This window comes from Lissotriton vulgaris, chromosome 2_1 (assembly GCF_964263255.1).
Source record: "Lissotriton vulgaris chromosome 2_1, aLisVul1.2, whole genome shotgun sequence".
Lineage (NCBI taxonomy): Eukaryota > Metazoa > Chordata > Amphibia > Caudata > Salamandridae > Lissotriton > Lissotriton vulgaris.
The window spans coordinates 1,409,529,740-1,409,552,614 of record NC_141687.1 but is presented as its reverse complement, the minus strand read 5'-3'; the positions used below and the strand labels follow the sequence as shown (position 1 = coordinate 1,409,552,614).

Below are 22,875 nucleotides of genomic sequence, written 5' to 3'. Positions count from 1 at the left end.
AACCTTCATCAGTAGGGGGTGGAGTGTAATAAAGAGGGAAGTCTTCACGGTTGTCTGGGCACTAAAGAAGCTGAGACCATACCTGTTCGGTGTTCACTTCCAGGTTCAGAAAGACCACTTCCAGGTTCAGAAAGACCATAGATGCAGAAAAGGGGTGAGAATCCCAGACTGTTGAAGGTACCCATCTACCTACAGGAAATGGACTTTACTGTGGAACACTGTCCTGGAATAGACCATGCTGATGGTCTCTCCAGGTACTTCCCCCTTAGAACTCCCAAGGGGTTGGGTAATTGTCCACACTTTCAGCTGGGGACACCCGTTAGACCTGGCATTCTTAGCATGGTACCTTCCCTATTTTTTTGCCTTCAGGCCTCCCGTTTTTGCCGGCGTAGTTTTTGGTGGCATTAAGATTCTGCACACTTGACCACTGCTAACCAATGCTAAAGTGCTTGTGCTCCCTCCTCTAAGTATGGTACTTTTTGCTCATACCCAACTGGCATATTTAATTTACTTATAAGTCCCTAGTAAAGCAGTATTACATATACCCAGGTCATGTAAATTAAATGCTACTAGTGGGCCTCAAGCAATGATTGTGCCACCCACCTAAGTAGCACTTTAAACTTATCTCAGGCCTATCATTGCAGCCTGTATGTGTAGTTTTAAATTGCCATTTCGACCTGGGAAAGTAAACCTTTTGCCAGGACCAAACCTTCTTTTTTAATACATATAAGTCACCCCTAGTGTAAGCCATGGCAACCCAAAAGGCAGAGTGCAATATATTTAAAAAGTAGGACATGTACTTTTACGTTTTACATGTCCTGGTATTGAAAAACTCATAAAATTATTTTTTCACTACTGCAAGGCATACCTCTTCCATACAATAACATTGGAGTTACCTTATTACATTTCAGAATTGTAATTTTCAAATGGTAACCCCTTCATGTTTGATGTCTATGGAATTGTAGTTTCAAATACTAATGTATGGTAAAGTCGGATTTTAAACTACAGTATTGAAAATGCCACTTTTAGAACATTTATATTTTTATTGTCTTAACCATTTGGTGCCTGCAGACTGTCTCTGGGTCACATGACTGGGTGTGGGTGACAGTTGGGCATTGTGCACTCCTCCTAGACAGCAAAATCCAATGAGGATATTGGGTGTGACTGGATGCGCCATCACTGGCAGGGTGGTGGGAGGAGCTGGGCTCAGCCCCACTTACACCTGCATAGGCTGTGTCTGATCTCCCCGGAAAGGGCTGCATGCCCCCATAGTTAATCTGGAGCCAGGAAGGCAGGGCATCTGTGCACTTCTAAGGCAAGCCTCTAGAAGCTTCTCCCCCTGTCAAAGACACAACTATGTATAAATACTGGAACTCCGGAACAAACTCTAAAGTACACTTCAGGACCTGTGGATACTCTGCCAGGAAGGACTGCCACTTTGCTGGACTCCTAACCTCTTGCCTGGGTGAGAAGGAGTGGACCTACATCTCTTGAACCTACAACGCAGGATGATTTGAAGGATTAGTTGACTGATCTCCTCATCTGAAGACTCATGCCACAACAGGCTTCTATTAACCTTACATCTGCAACTGGGCTCTGCCATCTGTGAGTCTACCCTGCCTAGTGGTACCAACCTAATCTTGCACCCTTGGAAGTGGTTCAAGGTGTCTGCCAACCCCTGAGGATCCAGCGGAACCGACACAGCTCCTCTGCTGCATGTGGCAACCCGAAGCAGAACAGATGCAGCTCCTCTGATGCGTGGATTAACTCCAGATCGCAGCTCTATGGATCTGACGCATTGCCCCGACTGCGCACCCCATCCTCAACAGCGGACTTCACATTGCAAGCCCCGTTGACGGGATCCTCAACGAGGACGCTGGCCTTCATATTTCAGCCTCGCCACAACTCGGTACCGATGCACCACTTCGGTTGCACAACACATTTTTAATGCTGATCCTAGCAATGCTCGGCAAACCAGGATTTAAGGTTCTTTGTTCAGCAGGTCCCTGGAGCCGGCCCACCCTCCATCGAAGTCGGCCTTGATCAACCCTTACTGCATCTTAATTTCTCAACAAAGACCCAGTGAGATAATAACAAAGTTCTTTGGAGTGAGGGTCTCCCTGTTTGCAGTAAGGGGTATCTGTGGCAGCATTAATAACGTGAAACAAGTCGATGGATTGATCATAAGATGTATTATTAGTCTGTGACAGGAATGTTTTTGTGAAAAGAATAGCATTTTCATATTGTTTCTGTAGGAACTGCTATTGGATCTTAACCACAGGACATGTGTTTCCCGCATGTGGAAACCATTCGCTAACTAACTTGCTTCATATGCTTTAAAATAAATCTAGGCTTTAACAATATGCCACATTGCACTCCGTTCTTAATAACCTCCAGGTGATATTAGAATCAAGGAGAATTCACAGATATGAATAAAAGGCAAAATCGTACTTACAGTGAAGTTACTCGGTTTTCCTGGTAAACAAGACTTCCCTAAAACATATTCTGAAGAACAAAAACTATTTTAAACACCTTAAAAAACATAGCACCTTCTGTTCCATTTTATAATATAGAGACATACATAAAATGCATTTCAGAGGCCCTTGCAAATCACTTGTCTATTTTCAGAGGACACATTTTTTGTGAACTTATGCAAAGCAGTCTTCAATACATGTGTATGATAAAGATGCTACAACAGTATAAAAGATAGTGAGTTTTTAAATGGGCTTTACAAAACGTATCACCATAGACATTGGTCAAATCCTAAAGATGGTATTAGTCTGTAGCTAGATATACAGAAATCTACCTTAGAGTGACATGCAGGAGCATCTGCAGCTCCTGTCTGAGCTGCAGCTGCATGGCGGATGCCTGCACATCAGACAGGGCTTTGTCACAGGACTGGTATATTAATCTGTAACAGAGACTGACCATCCCAGTTTGGTGATGCTGAAAGCGGTCAAGTAACTGGATGTCTGTAACACATTCCTTTGAGACCCGTCTGACAAGGGTGTGGAATTCTACCTCATCGAACTGCTCTTCATCATTCACCCAGAAGCTAATATCATGAACATAGGAAGGGGGGTACATGGAGAAGCTACTGAAAAGTTTGAGCTTCCCGTATGGGAACTGACTTATAAAACGTCCATCATACGTCCACAGCATGCGCCAGTCTGGCACTCCCAATATCCGTATTACCAATGCATCCAGATTTAGCACAGCAAGCAAGACCTCAGAGTCACAGGGCAGCTGTTCTGGCGGAACGGTCGTAATAAATCCTACACACAGATCATTCTCACCAGCCTCTAAAGATCTGCTTTCCAGGCAAATGGAATAATCACCTTCCTTAAACTGCTGATGGAAAGAAATAAAGGGAGGACTATAATGTATTTCCCGCTCATCTTGATTGTCTTTTGTCTCTTTGGAGATGGAGTCCATAACAGATTTAATGGAGGCCGAAATGGTATCCATAAAAAGCTCAACTGAAAAGCCTCCGGGGCCGTTTCTCAAACCACACAAGAAGAGAGTTTCATGGTAAACTGGCATCGTCCATGTAGAAATCAGACATCTCCTAAAAACTGGTCCACTCAGTACATAGATCTTCTCTGGAACAAAGTCTGGTCTTTGACAGAGATCTTGAACACAAACTGTAAGAGAGGGTCTCATGCAAAATCTGGCCTTAGAGCAGTTTTGGCTTGAAATGAATGCTGGATCATTAGTGTCACAAACTTCACAGACAAAATGGCTGTAATGGAAGGCAAGAGCAGGAAAACCTCTGTCCGTCTCATTCTTGGCATGTTCTAAGCACATGCTCCGTTCTTTGGCAACTGAGAGCCAAAACAAGCTAGAGTCAGAGACACTTGTGCTCCAGGTGAGGGCTGACTTGAATTTGTCTGATTCGATGCAACTAGTATTAGGAAGTTCAACCTTCTGCAGAGGGAAGGCACTGCTGATTGCCGTGATGAGTTGTTCACTGAATGTCCTTACTGGGTGATGAGAACTAATGTCCAGAAAATTCCTGTAAAAAACAAAAGGAAGCATTGAATTTTTTAAGCAAGTTTTTATGTATTAACATTGTTAGCAAAAAAGCTATTGAAACAAATATCAGTTAGCAGCAAACAACATGCAGGGGAGGCCAGGACATAAAAAGTATAAATGGAAGGATTCAAGCTATTAACTCCCATGGCAACAATACAACCAAGCTACTGCCTGTAAAAATCATTTCAGCTCAATTTAAGGTGTAGGGGAATTGGACGCATGGCACAGACCTATGTGACTGGCCCCCCTCCCTTGTATAGTTTCTTTCACTGAATTTGTTTGTAGCATGTTGTACATAGTAATACTGTTACCAGCACTGACCTGAAGGTTTTTATAGTTATATTCCATTAGAGGTTAGGCAGAATTCATATTCTGAGCGGTACATGTATCAAGACAATACCAGTGCTTTAAATGGGGCAGTACTGTCCGATACGTAGTACTGATACTTTTTTTATTTTGAGGGAGAGTGTACCGGCACTTCTCAAGAGTGACGTAATACTTTTAATTAGAGAGTACCGGCACTTCTCAGAAACAAGCAGATAGTACCTGCACTTCTATTTTTCCATTTTAAGCACTGGGCAATACACATCAGATTATAAGCTCTGAATGTTACGTTTTATAAAATTAATATACATAATTTGAAAAGTTAATACGCAGATTTATTCACGGTAGCTTTGATAAGTAGACCTTAGCTCACCAATCACCATGCCTCTCAAATAAGTCAGAAACAACATGTCTTTTGAAAACAGCCTCACCTGCTAATTCTATCAAGTAGCACATCTGGCAGGAGGAAGGGACCCTCCCTATTTATTAGTTTCCCAGCACCATTGGCAGGTTCAGAGCCCTCAAGAGGCAAACTCCGGGTGAAAATGTGAACTAAAGCATCTTCAACGTGAAAAGGTTTTTCTTGGCTTCTGGCAAAAAAAAAATGAAACAATTTTGAAAAGTCACTCCCCTGCTGCGCACTGAATATCACACAATTAAGGTTAAAGCCCTTGCAAAGACATGTATCACCAACATAACTCTTCACCAGGTTTCCAGTAACTTCAACGAGAGAAAAAAGTAGCCATCGGTGGCGATTTTAGATTGAGCATCACATTTTTATGTCTGAAGTATTTCAGGTCAACGGTCAATGAAAAATCAATAATATCTAATGTTCCCACATTTTAAACAAAACATTCTATGCAGTGATCTCTCTTTTCTGAGCTATCTAGCACTGCTTTCATTTGTCTGAATATGGATTATGTTACTTACTCTGTAAGCATCTGTTCGTACCATCTAGTGTTGGATACAGATGCCTGCACGTTGTTTATCTTTAAAGAAGTCTTTCGAGTCACGAGTTGGAGTGAGTCCTCCTCTTCTTGGTGATAATGCACATGGGCATCAACTCCATTATTAAACTGTTTTCCCACAGGCGGGTGAGAATGGAGTGTAAAGTAAGCATAGTAAAGAGATGTCCATGGATAGCAAAAAGGTAAAGGAAACTGCAACGGCTACAGGGGTCCAGGGAAGAGGGTGAGTGCATGTGAATCTACAGCACTACATGCCACGGACAGATGCTTACAGGGTAAGTAACAATCCATTTGGGGAATGTGTAGCTATAGATACACATGTTTTGTATAGACTGTAAAGCGGTTATCCTCAAAGCGGTGGCTAATCTGTGGGTGTTGCTGTTGTTTGAAAGAGTGTACATAGCACAGCCTGTCCTTCATTAGCTTGCTGGCATGCTAGAACATCCACACAATAATCTTTAATTAAGCTGCTTTGTATATGTCAGTTAGTGAGATGCTCCCTACGAAAGTCATAGAAGCCTCTATTTTTCGAATAGAGTGCGCTCTAGGGGGTGTAGGTAAAGTTCTTTTGGGTTTAATGTAACAAGTTTGAATGCACTTAACTATCTTTCTGGAGATTCTGGATTTGGACATAAGCATTCTTTTGTGTGGAAGGGAGAACACAACAAATACTGGTTTTGTCTTCCGAAAGGTTTTAGTTCTGTCAATGTAGTACATAATGGCTCTTTTGACTTCTAATGTATGGAGAGCCCTTTCTGCACCCGACTCTGGTTGTGGAAAGAATACTGACAACTCAACTGATTGCTGTGAAAGTGGGAGACAACCTTTGGAAGGAATTTAGGGTTGGTAAGAAGTGGGAAGAAGGGTTCTTTTAAGGTTAATGCCTGGAGCCCACTAACACGTCGAAGTGATATGATGGCAATTAGAAATTCCACCTTCCAAGAGAGAAATGGGTGGGTAAGGGGGGGGGGTAATTATGTAGTGGTTCGAATGGAGGACCCATGAGCCTTGTGAGAACAATGTTAATTTTCCAAGAAGATGCAGGTGGAACTCAGGTGGAATTAACACCTTCCATGAAGGCTTTAATAACTGATACTTTGAATAAAGACAGATGTCTATTTTGTAGCTAGGCAGCCACTGCACCAAGATGTAACCGGATGGATGTGAAAGCGAGCCCAGCTAGCTGAAAATGCTGTAGGTAACCAATAACGTTTTGTCCCGTGGCATTGAAGGGATTGGTTGTTTAGCATGACAATAAAAAACAAATCTTTTCCATTTAGCTGCCTAACATGTCCTTGTGGTAGGCCTACATACTTCTTTGAGATTGGACATACATTCTGGTGGGAGATTGAGGTAGCTAAATTCGATGACCGCAGGAGCCAGATTGTCAGGCTGAGTGCCTTAGGATCTGAGTGCTTTATTTCTCCATGGTTCTGAATGAGATGGTCCGGCCTGATGGGGAGCTTCTGTTGGAGGAACGACTGAGAGGTCTAGCAGGGTTGTGAAAGAGTGCTGACTGGCCCACGTGGGAGCTACTACTATGAGTGTGAGATGTTTGCCTGAATTTCCCAACCAGAAACGGAAGGAGAGGGTGAAGCAGAGAAGTGAAGGCAAGTATCCCAGACAAATTCCTCCATAGAGTATAGCCCTTGGATAGTGGTTGTGGGACTCTGGAGACAAAGTTTGGGCATTTTGTGTTGTTTGTGGTTGAGAACAGATCTATGTGAGGCAATCCCCACTTGTGGACTTAAGGTAGGAGGACTTGGGTGGAGTACCCATTCATGTACTTGTTGCCGCATCCTGCTGAGGTCGGCAAAATAGCTGTTTGTTCACGGAAGGTATTCCACTAACAAATAATTGCTGTCATGTAGCGCCCAGCACCAAATGGTTTGAGAAAGGTGCGAGAGCTGAAGAGTTTCCCCCCCTTTTCCGTAGGTAGTACATGGCTGCCAAATTGTCCGTCCGGAATAGGACCTTGCCTATTAGTTGAGGTAGGAATGCTTTCAATCCTAGGTGAACAGCATGAAGCTCTAGGTAGTTGATGTGGAGAGTCTAGTGCCTGGCGTCCCAGAGACCCTGTACTGTGAGATCCTCAAAATGTGCACTCCAGCCTGTTAGTGAGGTGTCCATTGTCAGAATGATGTGGGAAAAAGGGTCTAGAAAAAGCTGCCCCGTTAAGAGGGTGTTTTTGTTCCAACACTGCAAAGAGTGATATGTACAGCGGTTTATCAACACTAGATCTTCTAACTGACCCTGTGACTGAGACCATTGTTGCATTAGGCACTCCTGTAACGGACACATGTGTCATCAAGCATGGGGTACTATGGCAATGCAGGAAGCCGTCATGCCTAGCAGCCGCATGACTGTTCTTACTGTGAGTTGTTGATTGGTTTGAAAACGTGGTGTCATCGTCTGAAAATGTTGGTATCTTGCAGTACTGGTATAGGCTAATGCTACTTGTGTGTTTAGGATAGCTCCTAAATACTGTTGAATTTGTAGAGGTTGAAGGTGAGATTTGGCGATATTGATGCTGAAGTGTAAGCGATGGAGCAGCTCTATGGTGGCTTGAGCATGTTGCTGGCATTTATGAGTACTGGCTTCGATAAGCCAGTTATACAGGTAAGGGAATACATAAATGTTTTGTCTGTGTAGATGTGCTGCTACCGCTCTTAGGCATTTGAGGAATACCCGAGGTGCAGTAGGGATCCCAAAAGGGATGACTTTGAATTGGTAATGTTTTCCTCCTATCCCAAATCTTAAGTATTTGTGATGCGTTGGGTGTATTGAAATGGAAAATAGTTGTCGTTTAGAGTGCTGCCAGAAATTAGCCTTTTTGGAGAAGTGGGATCACGTCTTGGAGCTTGAGTACACGAAAGTGCTCAGACCGGATGTAGTTGTTTAGGGGCCTTAGGTCTAGAGTTTGCAATGAAGATCTGCCCTTTTTTTAGGGATTATGAAGTATAGCGCGGAGCGTTTGATGCTCCAGTGATAACCTGTGGGTGCGCAGTGACAATAGCCATGTTGGATAATGTCCAACACCCCCTGGTCTGATGTTATTGATTGCCATGTGGGTAGAAAGTCCTGTAAACGACCCTGACAGGTGTAATATGGTCAGGGGGATGCGATGGAAGTCATTGTTTGGTGGTGGGTGTTCCATCAAGTAGGGAAGCACCCTTGCCTCTACCTTAGGCATTTTTGCCCCTGTAGCAGCCTCTAAAGTAACCTATTGGAGAGGATTTTTGGCTGTGACTACGCTTGTATGAGGTGGAAGTTTCTGAAGTGGTAGTTTTGGACCCTCCACGATAGTTGGAGTGGTGAAAGGAGCCACAGGAGTAGCTGTTTGAAGGCCTACCATTGATTTTGCCACCTCTGTGTCTAGAGGTTCAACTTGGGGACCAAAGAAATGCTCTTTGTCAAAGGGTAAGTTATGTAGACTCTGATGTACTTTTGGTTTGAACCCAGAAATGCACAGCCATGTGTGGCATTGAAGCAAGATGCTTGTATTGATGCCTTTTTTGTTTAAATGTTTAAAAAGGTGTTTATTGTATTTGGTCAATTGTACACAGCTGCCTACAACCCTGGGGCCGGCAGTGTGGAATGTCATCAAATTATAGGTAAATACACAGCTTAAACGCCGACATCCCGGGGGCCCGGCAGCGAATGTGAAACAAAGCAAAATCTATATAAATGCGTCTTTATCAGCATCAGCAAAACAAGTGACCAAAAATAGCGACCAGTTCAGTCCTTCAAATGTCAACCTTTGAGAAACTGGTGAACTTGTGCACAACTCCCTTCCCTCACCCCATCTGCTAACAGCACTATCAGTCTGTCCATTTCCAGTGCCACACAGCCTGTCTGGCTACCTCTGATAGACAACCTTTATAACTGGTACCTGCAACAACATCCCCCATCCCGTGTCTAGGGGTGATATCCAGAAATCTCTTTCATCTAACTCTCTGGCAGTCTCCACACTTAGGTCAATGCCAAGTTATGCACATCACATGACAACGTCTGAACAATGACCAACACCCCCCCGACTCCAACCATGTAACGTATGGTTCCCAAATATCTACCGGCCTGGATCGGCTGGGCATCAGCTCCCAATACCGGGTCAAATGATCTTTACAGTAAGTTACTGCATGTAACCAACCAGCGACTGCGGGTGGTCGCGATCCCTTCCAGTGTATTCCCACTTGGCGTTTAGCCAGCAACAGCAGCATTGCCACCAGTTTTCAAGATCCTTTTGGGACCTCCTGGACATATCCCAATAACACTACCAGTGGTGTGAGTGGAACCTGAACAGTAGTAATATCCCCATTGTGCCTCGCTATCTCCAACCAAAACTGCGCTACCGGTCCACATGTCCATGCCAAATGTATGAACGTTGCAGCTTGGCGTCCACATCTCCAGCATGCAGTGTCAACGTACAGGCCCATTCGGCACAGCTGTACCGGTGTGCGGTACACCCTATGTAGAAAGTTGAAGTGTATTAATCGGAATCTGTAATTTGGTGATAAATGCTCCAGCTGCGAGCAGCAATATTCCCATTGTTTGTCTGTGATTGCTATTGCAATGTCTCGTTCACAATCTAACCTTGAAGTGTGTGCCGTTATTGGAGATTTACTTTGTGTGGTACTATAGATGCGTGTGATCAGTTTCTTTGGAGAGGGGTTAGACAAGATATTTACTAGCGACGGAAGAACCTGTGGTTCTCAGGGGTATTCAGTATAGCGTCCCTTGCAAGCTGCTCTAATTTGGTAATATAGTAATGTGTCCGAAACTGAAGGTGTCGGCTCTCTGCACATGTGTTGCAGTGTTAAAGTGGCATCTGGATATAAATCGCTGCCCTTTACCAACTGGTGTGCCTCTGCCCGCAGGGTAGTCGCCTTATCTGTCAACGGAGATAACAGCGGTTTGCCCCCTATGGGAATAGATGGTGCATATAATTCTTTGACTCCTCCCCTTTTTGCTATACCACGCCATGCCCATCGTGTCGCTTCGACAGTGTCAAATTCATGATGAGGTTGTAGCTTTTGTACACCACCACATTCAGTGGAGTCAGAGCGACTCCATCTCGATCGCTAAATGCGGTTCATACGGTGTTGGGTGCTGCCAAAAGTGTAGAAACTGTGCCTGCTCACTATATTTATATAGTTCAAAATCAGGGGCACACATCCCCCTTGTTCAAAGGGCAGCCTCAGCAAGTTCCAGGAGACGCAAGGTTGTTTGCCCGCCCATACAAGCTCAAGTACCACTGTCCTGAGTCGTCTGAGGAAGTGCACAGTGAGTGGCATTGGAATATTTACGAATAAGTATAGTAGTTTTGGTAATATGATCATTTTTACAATTGCTATATGCCCCAGTAGCGTGAGCGGCAGTCGTTTCCATCTCTGCACTTTGGTTTCGATCCAGTCTATGACCCTCCCGTAGTTTGCTGTCCACAGTTCCTGCATAGTTCTACTTATGACAATACCCAGGTATCATGTCTCAGATGCTACCCACTGTATGGAATAGTCAGTATCACATGTATCAGTCCCATCCGTGAGTACTAGTATCGTGGATTTTGCCCAGTTGATCTGGATCCCTGTAAGGCCGCCATATTGAATCAATTCCCTCATTATTACGTTAAAGTTGTCTTTGGGGTTAACCATATATATAGTCATGTCGTCTGCGTACATTAAGATTAAAAGCCCTCTGGATGTGAAACCCATGCTCCTGTGTGTGTGATGCTGGCTAAGTCTCGCCGCCAAGGGTTCGGAAGCAATGGCGAAGAGGGGGTAACCTTGCCTTGTGCCACATGTAATATTAAAGAGTTCCGATACCTGACCATTAATCCTCACTCTCGCCGTGGGGTTTACGTATAAAATTTGAATTTGTTCGATGAAAGCCGGGCCAACAATACAAACAGGAATTTCCATTCCAATGAATCGAAGGCCTTGGTGGCATCCAGCAATGCCGCCAAAACCTGCACATAAGGGGCCAAGTAGTGTAGGGTTTCGAATAGGGTGCGTAGATTGAGAGCAGTCGACCTCCCCGGTATGAATCCGGATTGTTCTGGAAGCGCGATCTGCGGGAGCATCGGCTGTAACCTATTTGCCAGGAGCTTTGCATATATCTTAGCGTCGAGATTTATCAATTACAACGGCCTATATGAGTCAGGGGAAGTGGGATCTTTATCGGGTTTCAGCAAGGCTATAATCGTTGCCTCTCTTAGGGTAGTGGGGAGTATGCCCGTGTCCATCGCTCCTTGGTACACATGTAATAGACGGGGCGAGCAAATCAACATACTTCTTGTAAAAGGCAGCCGCTAAGCCGTCTGCTCCGGGAGCCTTACCCGACGGCATGCTACTAATGACTTGGCGTATGTCCTCCACCGTGACCGGTAAGTCCATGTATTCGCAGGCCCCAATATTGAACCACGCAAGTGCTACGGTGTTTAAATAATTTGTTATGCTTTCCTCCGATGGTTTCGTATTAGATGTATAGAGACAGCGGTAGTAGCTGGACATAGTGGTCAGAATATCTTGCGGCGCCTGGCCATCTCTCCGTCAGTTGTCTTCAGTTCCGAGTGCGCAATAGGCCTGCCAGCGTCTTCCCTGCCCTGTCTCCCTCACCATACCGCCTAGCCTGGGTATATTTATGTAGGCAGGCCATTTCCCTCTCAGCCTCCTCCTGAAATTTTGTCTATGTTGACCTGATCAGGGCATTTTTGGAAGGGGAGGGGTTTGTCTGGAAGTCCCTCTTTAATTTCCCGATTTCTTGCTCCAGCCATCCCAGGGTATTACGGATGTCCCTTAGAACCCCATTTTTAGCGCTATGCATCTCCCCCTAATCACCACCTTGAAAGCCTCCCAGCGCACTCCTGGCGAGTCTACCGGCCCCTCATTTAGCGTAAAATATTCCTCTATTTTCTCCCTTAGGTACTCCCTAAAGACCTGGTCCAGCAGTGCTCCCGATGGAAACCTCCAGGCAAACGGCTGTATATATGGCTCAGGGATTTTCAACATCAGCACCGCAGGCGTGTGATCAGAGAAAGTGCGTGGGTAATGTGTGGCATATAAGAACCAAGTATGAATATCCTTCGACACTAGCAAAAAATCTAATCTCGACCATGATCCCCTGTAATGTGTCACGCATGTGCCTTCCCTCACAGTTGGATGTATTGCCCTACAAGAGTCAATCAAATGGAGGTCTAGTATAATATCTGACAATGTCTGTGCGGCTCTAGGATGATGCTCTCAGGACACCCCTTGTCTGTCTAGCGTGGTTGATAATACTACTCGAAATCCCCAGCCCAAAGGATCGCCACCGATCCTAGCGACTGTATCTTCTGACAAACATGTTGGAAGAATTCCAGCCTGACCGTGTTTGGGCCATATATGTTCACTATCAACATCTGGGTATTGTATAACGTGCCCTGTAAAAGGGTTTATCTACCCTCCTTATCTGCAACCATATGGTGTGTTTTCCACTATATGCACTTGCGTATAAAAATGGCCACTCCCCTAGAGTAGGTCGAATAGCCCGCTACCACTATCTCACCCCATCTGGTATTCCTGAGGGTGCTTGCCGCCGTCGCCGGTAGATGTGTCTCTTGTAGTAGACATATATCAACCCCGCGTCTCAATAGATAGAATTGGACCAATCTCACTTTTCTACGATCATTTAGCACTCTGATATTCCAGGATATGCATTTAAGTGATTTTACGTGGGTATTCGGTGCGCTAGAGCACATGACATCAGGATATGGTCGTATGCATGTAGTACCTACGGTTTGACCTATTTGACCAGGTGGTGCACTTGTGTCACACATTTTGAATACATTTAGACTATTCAATGCAATATGTAGCAGATTCAACTTGTAAAACTTAACACCCAGCCCCCACCACCCACACCAACCCCCCAATCAGGTTGTGACTTCACCCTCCCCATCTTCGAAAACCTTAACCTATCAGTCCACAGTTGTGAACACATGGGACTCATCCTGTGGGGGTGTGCATGAGTTCGCCGGCAATTCTCCCCTACTCTTTTGGTAGGGTGGCCGAAAATAGGACGTGCGGTCCTAGCCATCCGCACTACAATTGAAGCACTTCCAGCTAACCTGGCAGTATATAGCCCTTCCTGCTTATCATTGGGTAGGTCGCCCTTCGATAGTCATATTGGGCTACAACAGTCACGGAAATACTTCACCGTTTAACACATCATGGAGAACTATATACACACACATATCAGCATTTCCATCGATCATGTCCATCTCTTCAGTCATTATCACTCAAAGTTCTTTCAGTGTGTGATTCAGCCGCTGTTGCTTGTTGTCTGTGCGCCATCTGCTTTGCGTACGACAGGGCGGCTTTAGCGTATGTGAAAAAGGTGGGTTTTCCTTGACTCTGAACTCTCAATTTGGCCGGGTAGATTAGGGCATATCTGGTGAAGATCTGTTGGAATATTTTCTTTGCCGGTAAATACTCTCTGCGAGCGGCTTGCACCTGCAGCGTGAAGTCCAGGTATAACGCTATGTTGTTGCCCTTGTACTGAATAGCGCCTCTCTCCCTAGCGAGCAGCAAGATCGTATCTCTATCTCTGTAATATAGTATTCTCGCCAGGATCGGTCGCGCCGGAGCTCCAGGTTTCGGTCGCAGACCCAACGTACAGTGTGCACATTCAATTAGGAACATTTTGATATTTGATATTTATTGAAATTTGTATAGCGCATCTATCGCTCCGGAAGGAGCATCTTGGCGCTGAGCAAAACAGAGAAACCCGCATGGCGAGGCGTAGATCAGATGGCTGCGAGGACCGATGAATTAGGCTGAGAGAAAATCCAGGTCTTCAAGAGTTTCCTGAAAAGGGTTTCAGTGGGAGCGTGTCTAAGGTTGAGGGGGAGACCGTTCCATGCCCTAGCCGCCAAGAATGAGAAGGTTTTACCCCCTCTCGTTTTTAGCTTTATTCGAGGGACAGAAACCAAATTGGCTCCTGATGACCTCAAGCAGCGCGATGGAATATAGCGCGAAAAGCGCGTGGTCAGATAGGAAGGGCCAGTGTTCCTGGTGGCTTTGAAGACAGTGACAAGAAGCTTGAAAAGAATTCTTTTGTGGAGGGGCAGCCAGTGAAGAGTATTGAGGGCTGCAGAGGCCGAGGACCTTCTTGGAAGTTTAAGTACAAGCCTGGCCGCTGCGTGTTGGACACTCTGCAGTTTCTTAAGGGAAGACTTTTTTATTCCTGCCAAAAGGCCATTACAATAATCCAGCCGGGATAGGATCAAGGCCACCGCAACTGATTTCCTGGCTGAAATAGGAAGGAAGTCAAAAAATGTCTTCAGTTGTCTGATGAGACTGAAGCAGCACCCAGCAGTAATGCGCACATGGTCGTCAAAACTGAGGGACGAATCGAATTGGACACCGAGATTGCGGGCCGAGGAGACCGCACTAGGCGGTGCTTCAGAGTTTTGGGGCCACCAATCATTTGGGGAAAAAAGAATGTCTTTGCCCAAGGGTATTATTTCAGTTTTGGCGCTATTGCACGTAAGGTGGTTATGGTTAAGCCAAGAAAAGACTTGGGAGAGGCAATTCTGGAATCTGAGGGCAGCGTCGGGGTGCTTTTTATCTATGGTGACGACAAGCTGGGTGTCGTCAGCATAGGAAGTTACAAGGGTTCCGTGGGATTCAATCAGTGAGAGGAGGGGGGCCATGTATATATTGAAAAAAAGAGGGCTGAGGATGGACCCCTGGGGCACTCCAGATGTTGTGGGTCTCTCGCCGGAGAGGAATGGACCTAAAGAAACAGTTTGTGATCTATTGGATAGGAATGATGTAATCCATGTTAAAGCAGTACCCAACACACCAATCTCACGCATTCTGTTGATAAGGATGGCATGGGAGATGGTGTCGAATGCTGCAGTTAAGTCGAGCAGGATGAGTACAGCTTGTTTTCCCTCATCCTGCAAGAACTTAATGGTATCCGATAGCTCAATCAAGGCGGTTTCAGTGGAGTGGCCAGGGCGGAAACCTGATTGCTGTGGGAGTAGAATGTGATTGCTTTCCACAAAGACTTTTAATTCCTCGTGAACTAACTGCTCAGTGATTTTGCCAAGTGCCGGGAGAAGGGAGATTGGGCGCTTGTTTGATAGGTCTGTCGGGGATTTGTTCTGTTTTTTCATTAAAGGCTTGACTATGGCCTTCTTCCATTCAGCGGGGACAATGCCTGAATTGAGAGATTCGTTAACAATGGCATTGATTGATGGGTTGACAGCCTCAATGAGATGGTGGAGAATGATCGGAGGGCAGGAGTCCGTGGGGGCTCCCGATCTGCAGGTCATAATGGCCTTCTGTGTTTGTGACAGAGAGACTGTAGTGAAATTACACAAGGAGGATGGAATGGTCTCGGCATCTTGTGTGTGGATTATTGGGGGGGGGGGAAATCCTTATGGATGTTATTAATTTTCTCAATGAAAAAGTCCGCAATTTGGTCACAGAGGGTTTGAGATGGGGGGATTTCTAGTGCAAGGGCCTTGGGGTGGGTGAAAGACTTAACTATATTAAAGATAGTGTGTTGTTTCTGATTAGCTTCCTCTATAGCTGTGGTAAAAAAATCCTTTTTGGCTTTTTTTATGTTGTAGAGGTATTGTTTCCTCTGAGGGTGTATAAGGATCTAGCAGTAGGATCGTACATTTTCCTCCACTCTCTTTCTAGGATCCTGCACTTAAGATGACATTCGGAGAGGGCCTGGGTGTACCAAAGGGCATTGGGCTTTCTTTTGCGGGGAACTGATTTTTGATTAATTGGATTGGAGTAGACAGAAACCACACTGTCAATCCATGAGTGGAAGTTTTTAGAATCTTGGGATACGTCTCCGACGATATTAGGGGGAGGGGCAAGGGGCTGGGGGTTCAACTTGATGCGCTCGGCCACTTTCTTCCAATTGGTTGAAAAGGGGGTGGGGGCACACTTAGTGTTCGGTGGCGATAAAGGGTTTGCCTTGATGGAGAAAGGAATGAAACAGTGATCAGTCCATATTTGTGGAATCGGAGGAGAAACAGTTAGAATAACAGAATTAGTGCAGATGCCGTCTAGCGTGTGGCTGGCCCGGTGTGTAGGGGGGGTGACCAGTTGTGAGAGGCCGAAAATATCGAGTGACTGTTGGAAATTAGAGGTGTGAGGGTCTGTGTGGGATTCCAAATGAAGATTAAAATCACCAAGAAGGGTGAAAGTGGGGTAGTGGGTCATAAGTGATCCCAAAGTCTCGTCAAGGGAGTCCAAAAAAGTTGTGGCGTTCCCAGGGGGTCGGTAGACGAGTCCTCCTGTAAAAGAGGAGGAGGGGTTGATTTGTACCATGAAGCCTATGCCCTCACAGTCTTTGAGAGAGGCCAAATCGAATGTGTGGCATATAAATGATTTCTTGACGATGATGGCTATCCCTCCTCCCCTGCCACCAAGTCTATCCCGCCTGTGAATGGTAAAATCAGGGGGGAGAGCGGTAGACAGATCGGGGTTGGACGCATCATTTAGCCAGGATTCAGTGATGAATAGGGCATCGAGGTCATGAGAAAGAATGAGGTCGTGGATATCTTGTCCATGACAAGCTAAGGATCTAGCATTAATGAGTCCACAATTAAAGGTAATAGGCTTGTGTGAGGGTGAGGGGAGTGGGCAGGAAATTACGCTAGAAGATCCCAGGGAGGACCATTTGCAGAAGCGGCATGAAAAAGGGCCCCAAAGACAGTCAGTGGGAAAGTGACACTTGCAGGTATAGGTAGCCATTGTGGGGCGCACTGAGAGCAGCGCGTTAGAGTCATACCTGAGGACATGGCGGAGAGGTCCTGTCCAAAAAGATCTTGCATCATCTCCTCTATATACCTATCCATGTTTTGGATGTCCGTAGTTTCCGCAACCCCAGTAATACGGACATTGGTCCTCCTCGATCTCGCTTCTAAATCTTCGTTCTTTTGTTTTATTAGTTGCAGCACCCCATCCATCCCCCACAGCTTCTTGTCCATCTCCGTCTGGCCTTCCTCTGTTTCCGTGATCCTAGTCTCCAGCACGCTCACACGATCTTCTTGTTTTTCTACACAATGGGTGATTCTGTTCATTCTTTCAGCCAAGGAATCCATTTTGGAATCTATCCCCTGAAGGCTGGTTTTCAGTTCTTTAAACATTGTTCTATCATCTTCAGGCGGTGCGGTCGTTGTAGTTCCTGCGGGCTGTTCCTGCGGTCCGATGTCGGTGACCGCGGCTTTGTTGGCTCTCTTATCAAAGTTGAGCTTAGGCTGGCGTGTGTCAGGTTTCCCCATGACGGTTCCACACACACGCTGGGGTGCACTTTATAATGATGGTGGCGGAGTTAATGTAGTCAGTGACTTCTCGCCCTGTGCAGCAACGATTGCGCTATAGGAGTAATAGTTCCAGTGCAGTCACCAAAGTCTTAGCTACCTATGACTACCTTTGTGGGTCCTGTTACTCACTTATGGGGCTGCATCTCAAGCACGCATTTTTGGAAAATTACAGTTAGTTTGATTTGTGCACTGCTGTTACTGCTTTTGCAGCCGCAGATCGCCACCCAACAGGTCACAGGCTTGTGACTATGCAGCTTGATCCTAGCTAGGTATAGGCTACCAGGTTTGTGCTTGCGCAACAGTGGTGGCTATGATATTGAATCGAGGTCTCTCCACTCTCTTTGAAGGGGGGTCTTCGGCCCCTACTCACCATCAGCGTGCCCTCCTCGCTCAGATCTCGACAAACACCTCGCTTATCCAGAGAGAAGAGGTGAACGTAGCCAGCTCTTGCGGAGCACAGCCTATGGCCACAGCATACCCCACTGTGCATCGGGATCTCCAGGCTCTCACCACCATATGCCACCCAGTCAGGGAGGCCCCCACCACCAGTCAGGCATGTTGCGTGAGTCTCGGCTGCTCCACACAAAATGGCGGCTCGGCGGGTATCCCTCCGATTCCCCCGCCAATGATGATCGGAGCGCGGGGACCCGCCGCACCAGCAGTCACAGGAGACAGGGCGCTCCTGCTCCGATCGCTGTTGTTCGCGACAGCGTCTCTCTCGCCGACCGCGTCTGCCGCACTTCAGTCACGGCGGAGCGCGAGACAAACCTCAAGGTCTCCGCGCACCGCACCAGAGCCCTGGTCCAGCAGCTCCACTATCAGCCCACTCACATCAGATTAGGGCCTCCGGCCCCCGCCTCCCGCCTCCCACAGCCTCGGTCAGCGCTAGTGTCCGGATCTGAACCCGCCGATGCCGCTCCTCACCTCCAATGCAACCTCGCCACCTGCCCGCCGGCGTCCCAGTCACGCCTTCTGGGGGCAGTCACAAATCCAGGTCCCGGCTTCACATGTGCAGATGGGGCTGGAGGCCGCGTCTCAGCAGCGCCGCTGCGCTCGTCTTTGTTGCGGCAAGTATTATTTATTTACTGGCTCAATACGTTAGCTGGTCATTGTCCACAGCATCTCCGCAGCACAGGTTCAAGATCTAGCATGTCATGTTGGATAATGACGGATTTATACCGCTTCAGCCGGCGTAGCTGCTCTAACAAGCAGCCATTCTGCAGCTCGGCGAAACCACGCCCCTTGTATTGATGCCTTTAGCTGTAGTGTCAGCAGAGCCTAGGGCCCCACGGATAGATGAACGTATTTGAAATTATCTTGCCCTCTGAGACAAGTTCTAGCACTCATTTTCTATGCTCATCTAGGATATAGTGGAGGAGCTCCTCCATTTCGTCCCAGTACGTATGGTCATAGCGAGCAAGTAAACCCATTGAATTGGCAATATGCCAATGGTTTGCAGATTGTGCTGCAAACCTTTTCCTTACTGCATCAATCCGCTTGCTGTATTTGTAAGCCAGGAGGTCGTCGCCGGTAGCTTGTGAATTTGCACGCTTATGAGCAGTGATGAACTCTAGTGAGTCTGGTGGTACTTGTCTCCTAACGCATATGGGATCTGATGGAGAGGCCTTACATTTTTTATCAACCCATTGTTTTATTATTCTAGCCCTAACAGGGTCTTTGAAAATATCAATTGAAAAAACACACAAGAGTTACCTGGTCCTAATAATTGCCTGTGTGTTGTGTCGCGCCAAAAAACCGCTAAACCAACATGTCATCACAATGATAATGCTGGGTTGGAAAAAATTCCCATCAGCTCACCCTTTATGGTGGAGTATCGTCATGTGGGATACATGTCATAAACCCAGATCTCTCCCAGCGCACCTGGTAATGATGCGGAGATGGATTTTGAAAATTACTTTTCCAAACCACAGTATTTCAAAGGAAGGACTGATGGAGTGCAGTGCTCGTGAAAAAGAAAGGTGAAATATACATAAAATTGGCTCCTGAGACAAAAAATATGTTTATTAGGTATTATCTCAGGGTCAAGGTTAAAAGGTGCGCCCTATAGTCTGAAAGAATAACTACATAATGGCGCAGTGCATAGAGGTCGACATGTTTCAGCTTATGTGGACCAGGAGTCCAAGCTTTCTTCAGGACCTATTGATGTTAGGCATCTGCATTATGTGAAAAATCAGTGTGTAGACAATATGGATTAATCCTACCAGAACTTTGAGCCCAAATGTTCAAAGGTAGTTATCCAACTATTCTTGATTTTCCTAGAGTGAAAGAAAGCAACAAAGTGTGAGGTACGCATGTGGTATATTGGTGATTAAAACACAACACAACAAAAACTGGCAAAGCGACAGAGAGATTCTCTACGTCCTTCAGAAGTTATACAATTCTCCTGATTATAGTCCCTTAAATTTTTAGGAATTAAACATTTAGCTGTAAGTTATCACTCATCCAGCGTTCTGTGGGAAAACACCTCACCTCACCCGGCACCTACTCGGGAAGAAGGAGGCCCCGCTCTGTCAGAAATGGAAAAGTATTGAAGGACCTCAAAAGCTTTTTAAGGTACACAGTAATCATACTTAACTGATCCAAAACTATTTACTAACTAATACCAGTTGATTAAAAAAGGAGACTCAACCCCAAAGGAGAGCATGGTAATGACTAAGCATAGAGATGGCAATGATTATAATGCAAAATCCAATTTTTTACAAAAATTAGAGCTAAAATAACTCCACTTAGGAAAGACATCCTCTCAGTCTGATGGAGGAAATGTTAACCAAGAGCCTGGTGGCTCTGAGACAAATTAGTTTAGGCTCTAATAAGTTGTTGCATATGAGCCAAGTATCCAAATCTTAAGAGCACTGGAGAAAGGCACAGCTCCCTACTTGTAAGGTGATGTGGTCGAGGAGCCCTACCTGTCCGTCGGTACCTCGAAGGCCAGCGTCCGAGCAGGAGTGGAGGTAGTTAGAAATGCCCCTGACTGCTCCTTATATACCAGAGTTCGTGAGGTAATTGATTACAGCTGGCCGAGGAGTGGGAAAATATCGCGCGGCTACTGCGCATGCGTCAGCAATCAGCTGTGCAAGGGGGCCGTGTTAATGCTTCTACGCGCTCGTGCATGCGTGTAGTTCGCTGCTGTCTAACGCCGGCACATGCGCGGAGCAGCAAAGCATGGTGCGCATGCGCGAAAGAATAGCAAGGCTCGCGCATGCGCGCTGGCTGTACTAGCGGCGCTAGTGTATTAGATAGAGCGAGGGAGTCGCGCAAGCGTGCTGGCTCCTGTGGCGGCGCTTGGTATTAAAATGAATAGCGCGCTGCAGTCTAATAGTGTGAAAATACATGAGGATTGCGGTGAACTGGGTTAAAGATGAATAGGTTTGTGCGCTACATGTATTTCAAACCTAATGTTAAAATAGATGGTGATTAGGACAGATAAGCTCATAAGATAGTACAGAGATGAGCTTAAGGTTTCTAGACATCGAGTGGTCTCGCATACTGCATGTAGTATTATACCCTCATTATGCCCATCGCAAATAAAAGGGCTTCTTCGCAAATTAAAGGGGTAAGAGTGAGAGCTCATATATAAATGGTGGACATAGGTGGACTCAGGATATAATACACTAATATACCTGTGTAGTAGAATAGTTACTACTGGAGTTGTGACACTGTGTTATGGGAATACAGATATATTATTATTCAATGCCTTAAAGAGAAGATCAAATATGATTTAAGGCAGAAGATTGTGTACAGTACAGTATCTTGATAAACGATTGAAAACAGATGTCAGTTATAAAGACGTCCACGGTATATCATCGTTAAGCCCCTTAGAATCAGTTTGGAGCTGGAAAACCCACTTCTGTTCTTTTTTGAAAAGGAATTTAGATACATCACTTATATGAGAGGGAATAGAAGGATGTTCTAGAACAACCCATCTCATTTCATCTGCTGTATGTTTGCAATTCAGAAAATGACTGGTAAGTTTTGTCGCCTGTTTGTGACACCGGATGGTGCTCTTATGTTCCCCAATTCTTAATTTAATTTTGCGTGTAGTGTATCCAATGTATCTGAGGGAACATGGACAAGTGATCATGTAAATGACATTTTCTGTGTTACAATTTGTGTGTTTTCTAAGAGTCCAGGTCCTCCCTGTCCCTAGATCTATCGAGTTGGTTTTGCTGGTCTGGGGACAAACACTACATGATCCACATGGATGGTGACCAGTAACCGGAGGTAGATCCACAGAGTTGTCGGTCTCTCAATGTTCTGTGTCCTAGGTCTTGTGTGGAAAATATCCTCAATGCGGCGTAACATGCCTTTTAGCATGGGCAAGTACTGAGGGGCAGTATGGGTAGATGAGAGGGTCTCAATGAGAAAATGGAGGGTTCCTTGTGGAGCTGGACGTCATGAAAGGTAGCAGCCCTATATATTAGATCCAGATAAGTAGTGGAATCATCAGGAGGGGATGGAAAGAATATAAATCAGGGTCAGTGTCTCCTGGAGGGTGTTAAGCGTACCAGGGGTCATTATGTGGTGGTGTCCCAAAGGTGTCATCCCCAGCAAAGTGTCCACTTATACCATTAGCAGGGAATCCCTGATTTCAGATATCTAGGAGATCTTCAAAAGAGTGCGGAGGATAAGCTCCACTGATTTGCTGGTATGTGGTTTCGGAGCAGGCTTAGAAGCTTTTGAATCCAAGCTGTGATTGAGTTTCGGCACCGAAGTTTCACTCCGCGTCGAAGCAGTGGATGTCGATGAGTGGCTAGGCACCGGTGGGCAGCTGGTTCGCGGGGCGGTTGGCACCAAAGGCTTCGGCTTCAGTTGGTGTTTTAGCGCAGAGCCGGACAGCGAGGCATCTGAACCAGTTGAGTGATGCAGACCATGGCCAAGAGGCAGTGGTGGTTCAAGGGCCTCTTGATCAAGAGGGGCTGTGTGTTTTTTCAAATGTTTAAGACAGGGTAGAGGGACGGGATATCGTACTCACGGACTGAGGAGCCAGTGTCCCATCCGCCATCTTGAAGTAGACTTCAGGTACGGAATCGAACTGCCCCAACGGAGAATGCCTCTTCTTCTGCTACGGAAACTATAGGGTATTGTTTTTCCTCTTAACCAAAGTCTTCATGGGCAAAGATGTCAGGAGTGTCCTCAATGTTCCAACAGTGCATTTCGAGCTGACATGCTTGATGGTCTCAGAGTGTTTTCTTCGAGTGG

At 45.9% G+C, this 22,875-nt stretch overlaps 1 protein-coding gene across 1 annotated transcript in view; it reads right to left on the bottom strand.

Annotated features, from left to right (window-relative positions):
• Window positions 1–2,177: 2,177 nt before the first annotated feature.
• Window positions 2,178–22,875, bottom strand: part of FDXACB1 (ferredoxin-fold anticodon binding domain containing 1) — a 210,469-nt gene continuing 189,771 nt past the window's right edge. The window contains exons 7-8 of the mRNA XM_086957173.1: window positions 4,791–4,949; window positions 2,178–4,015 (exon numbers count right to left, since the gene is read on the bottom strand). Of these exons, the coding sequence (XP_086813299.1) occupies window positions 2,803–4,015; window positions 4,791–4,949 (1,372 nt within the window). The 3' untranslated portion in view covers window positions 2,178–2,802. The remainder of the gene's footprint in view (window positions 4,016–4,790; window positions 4,950–22,875) is intronic.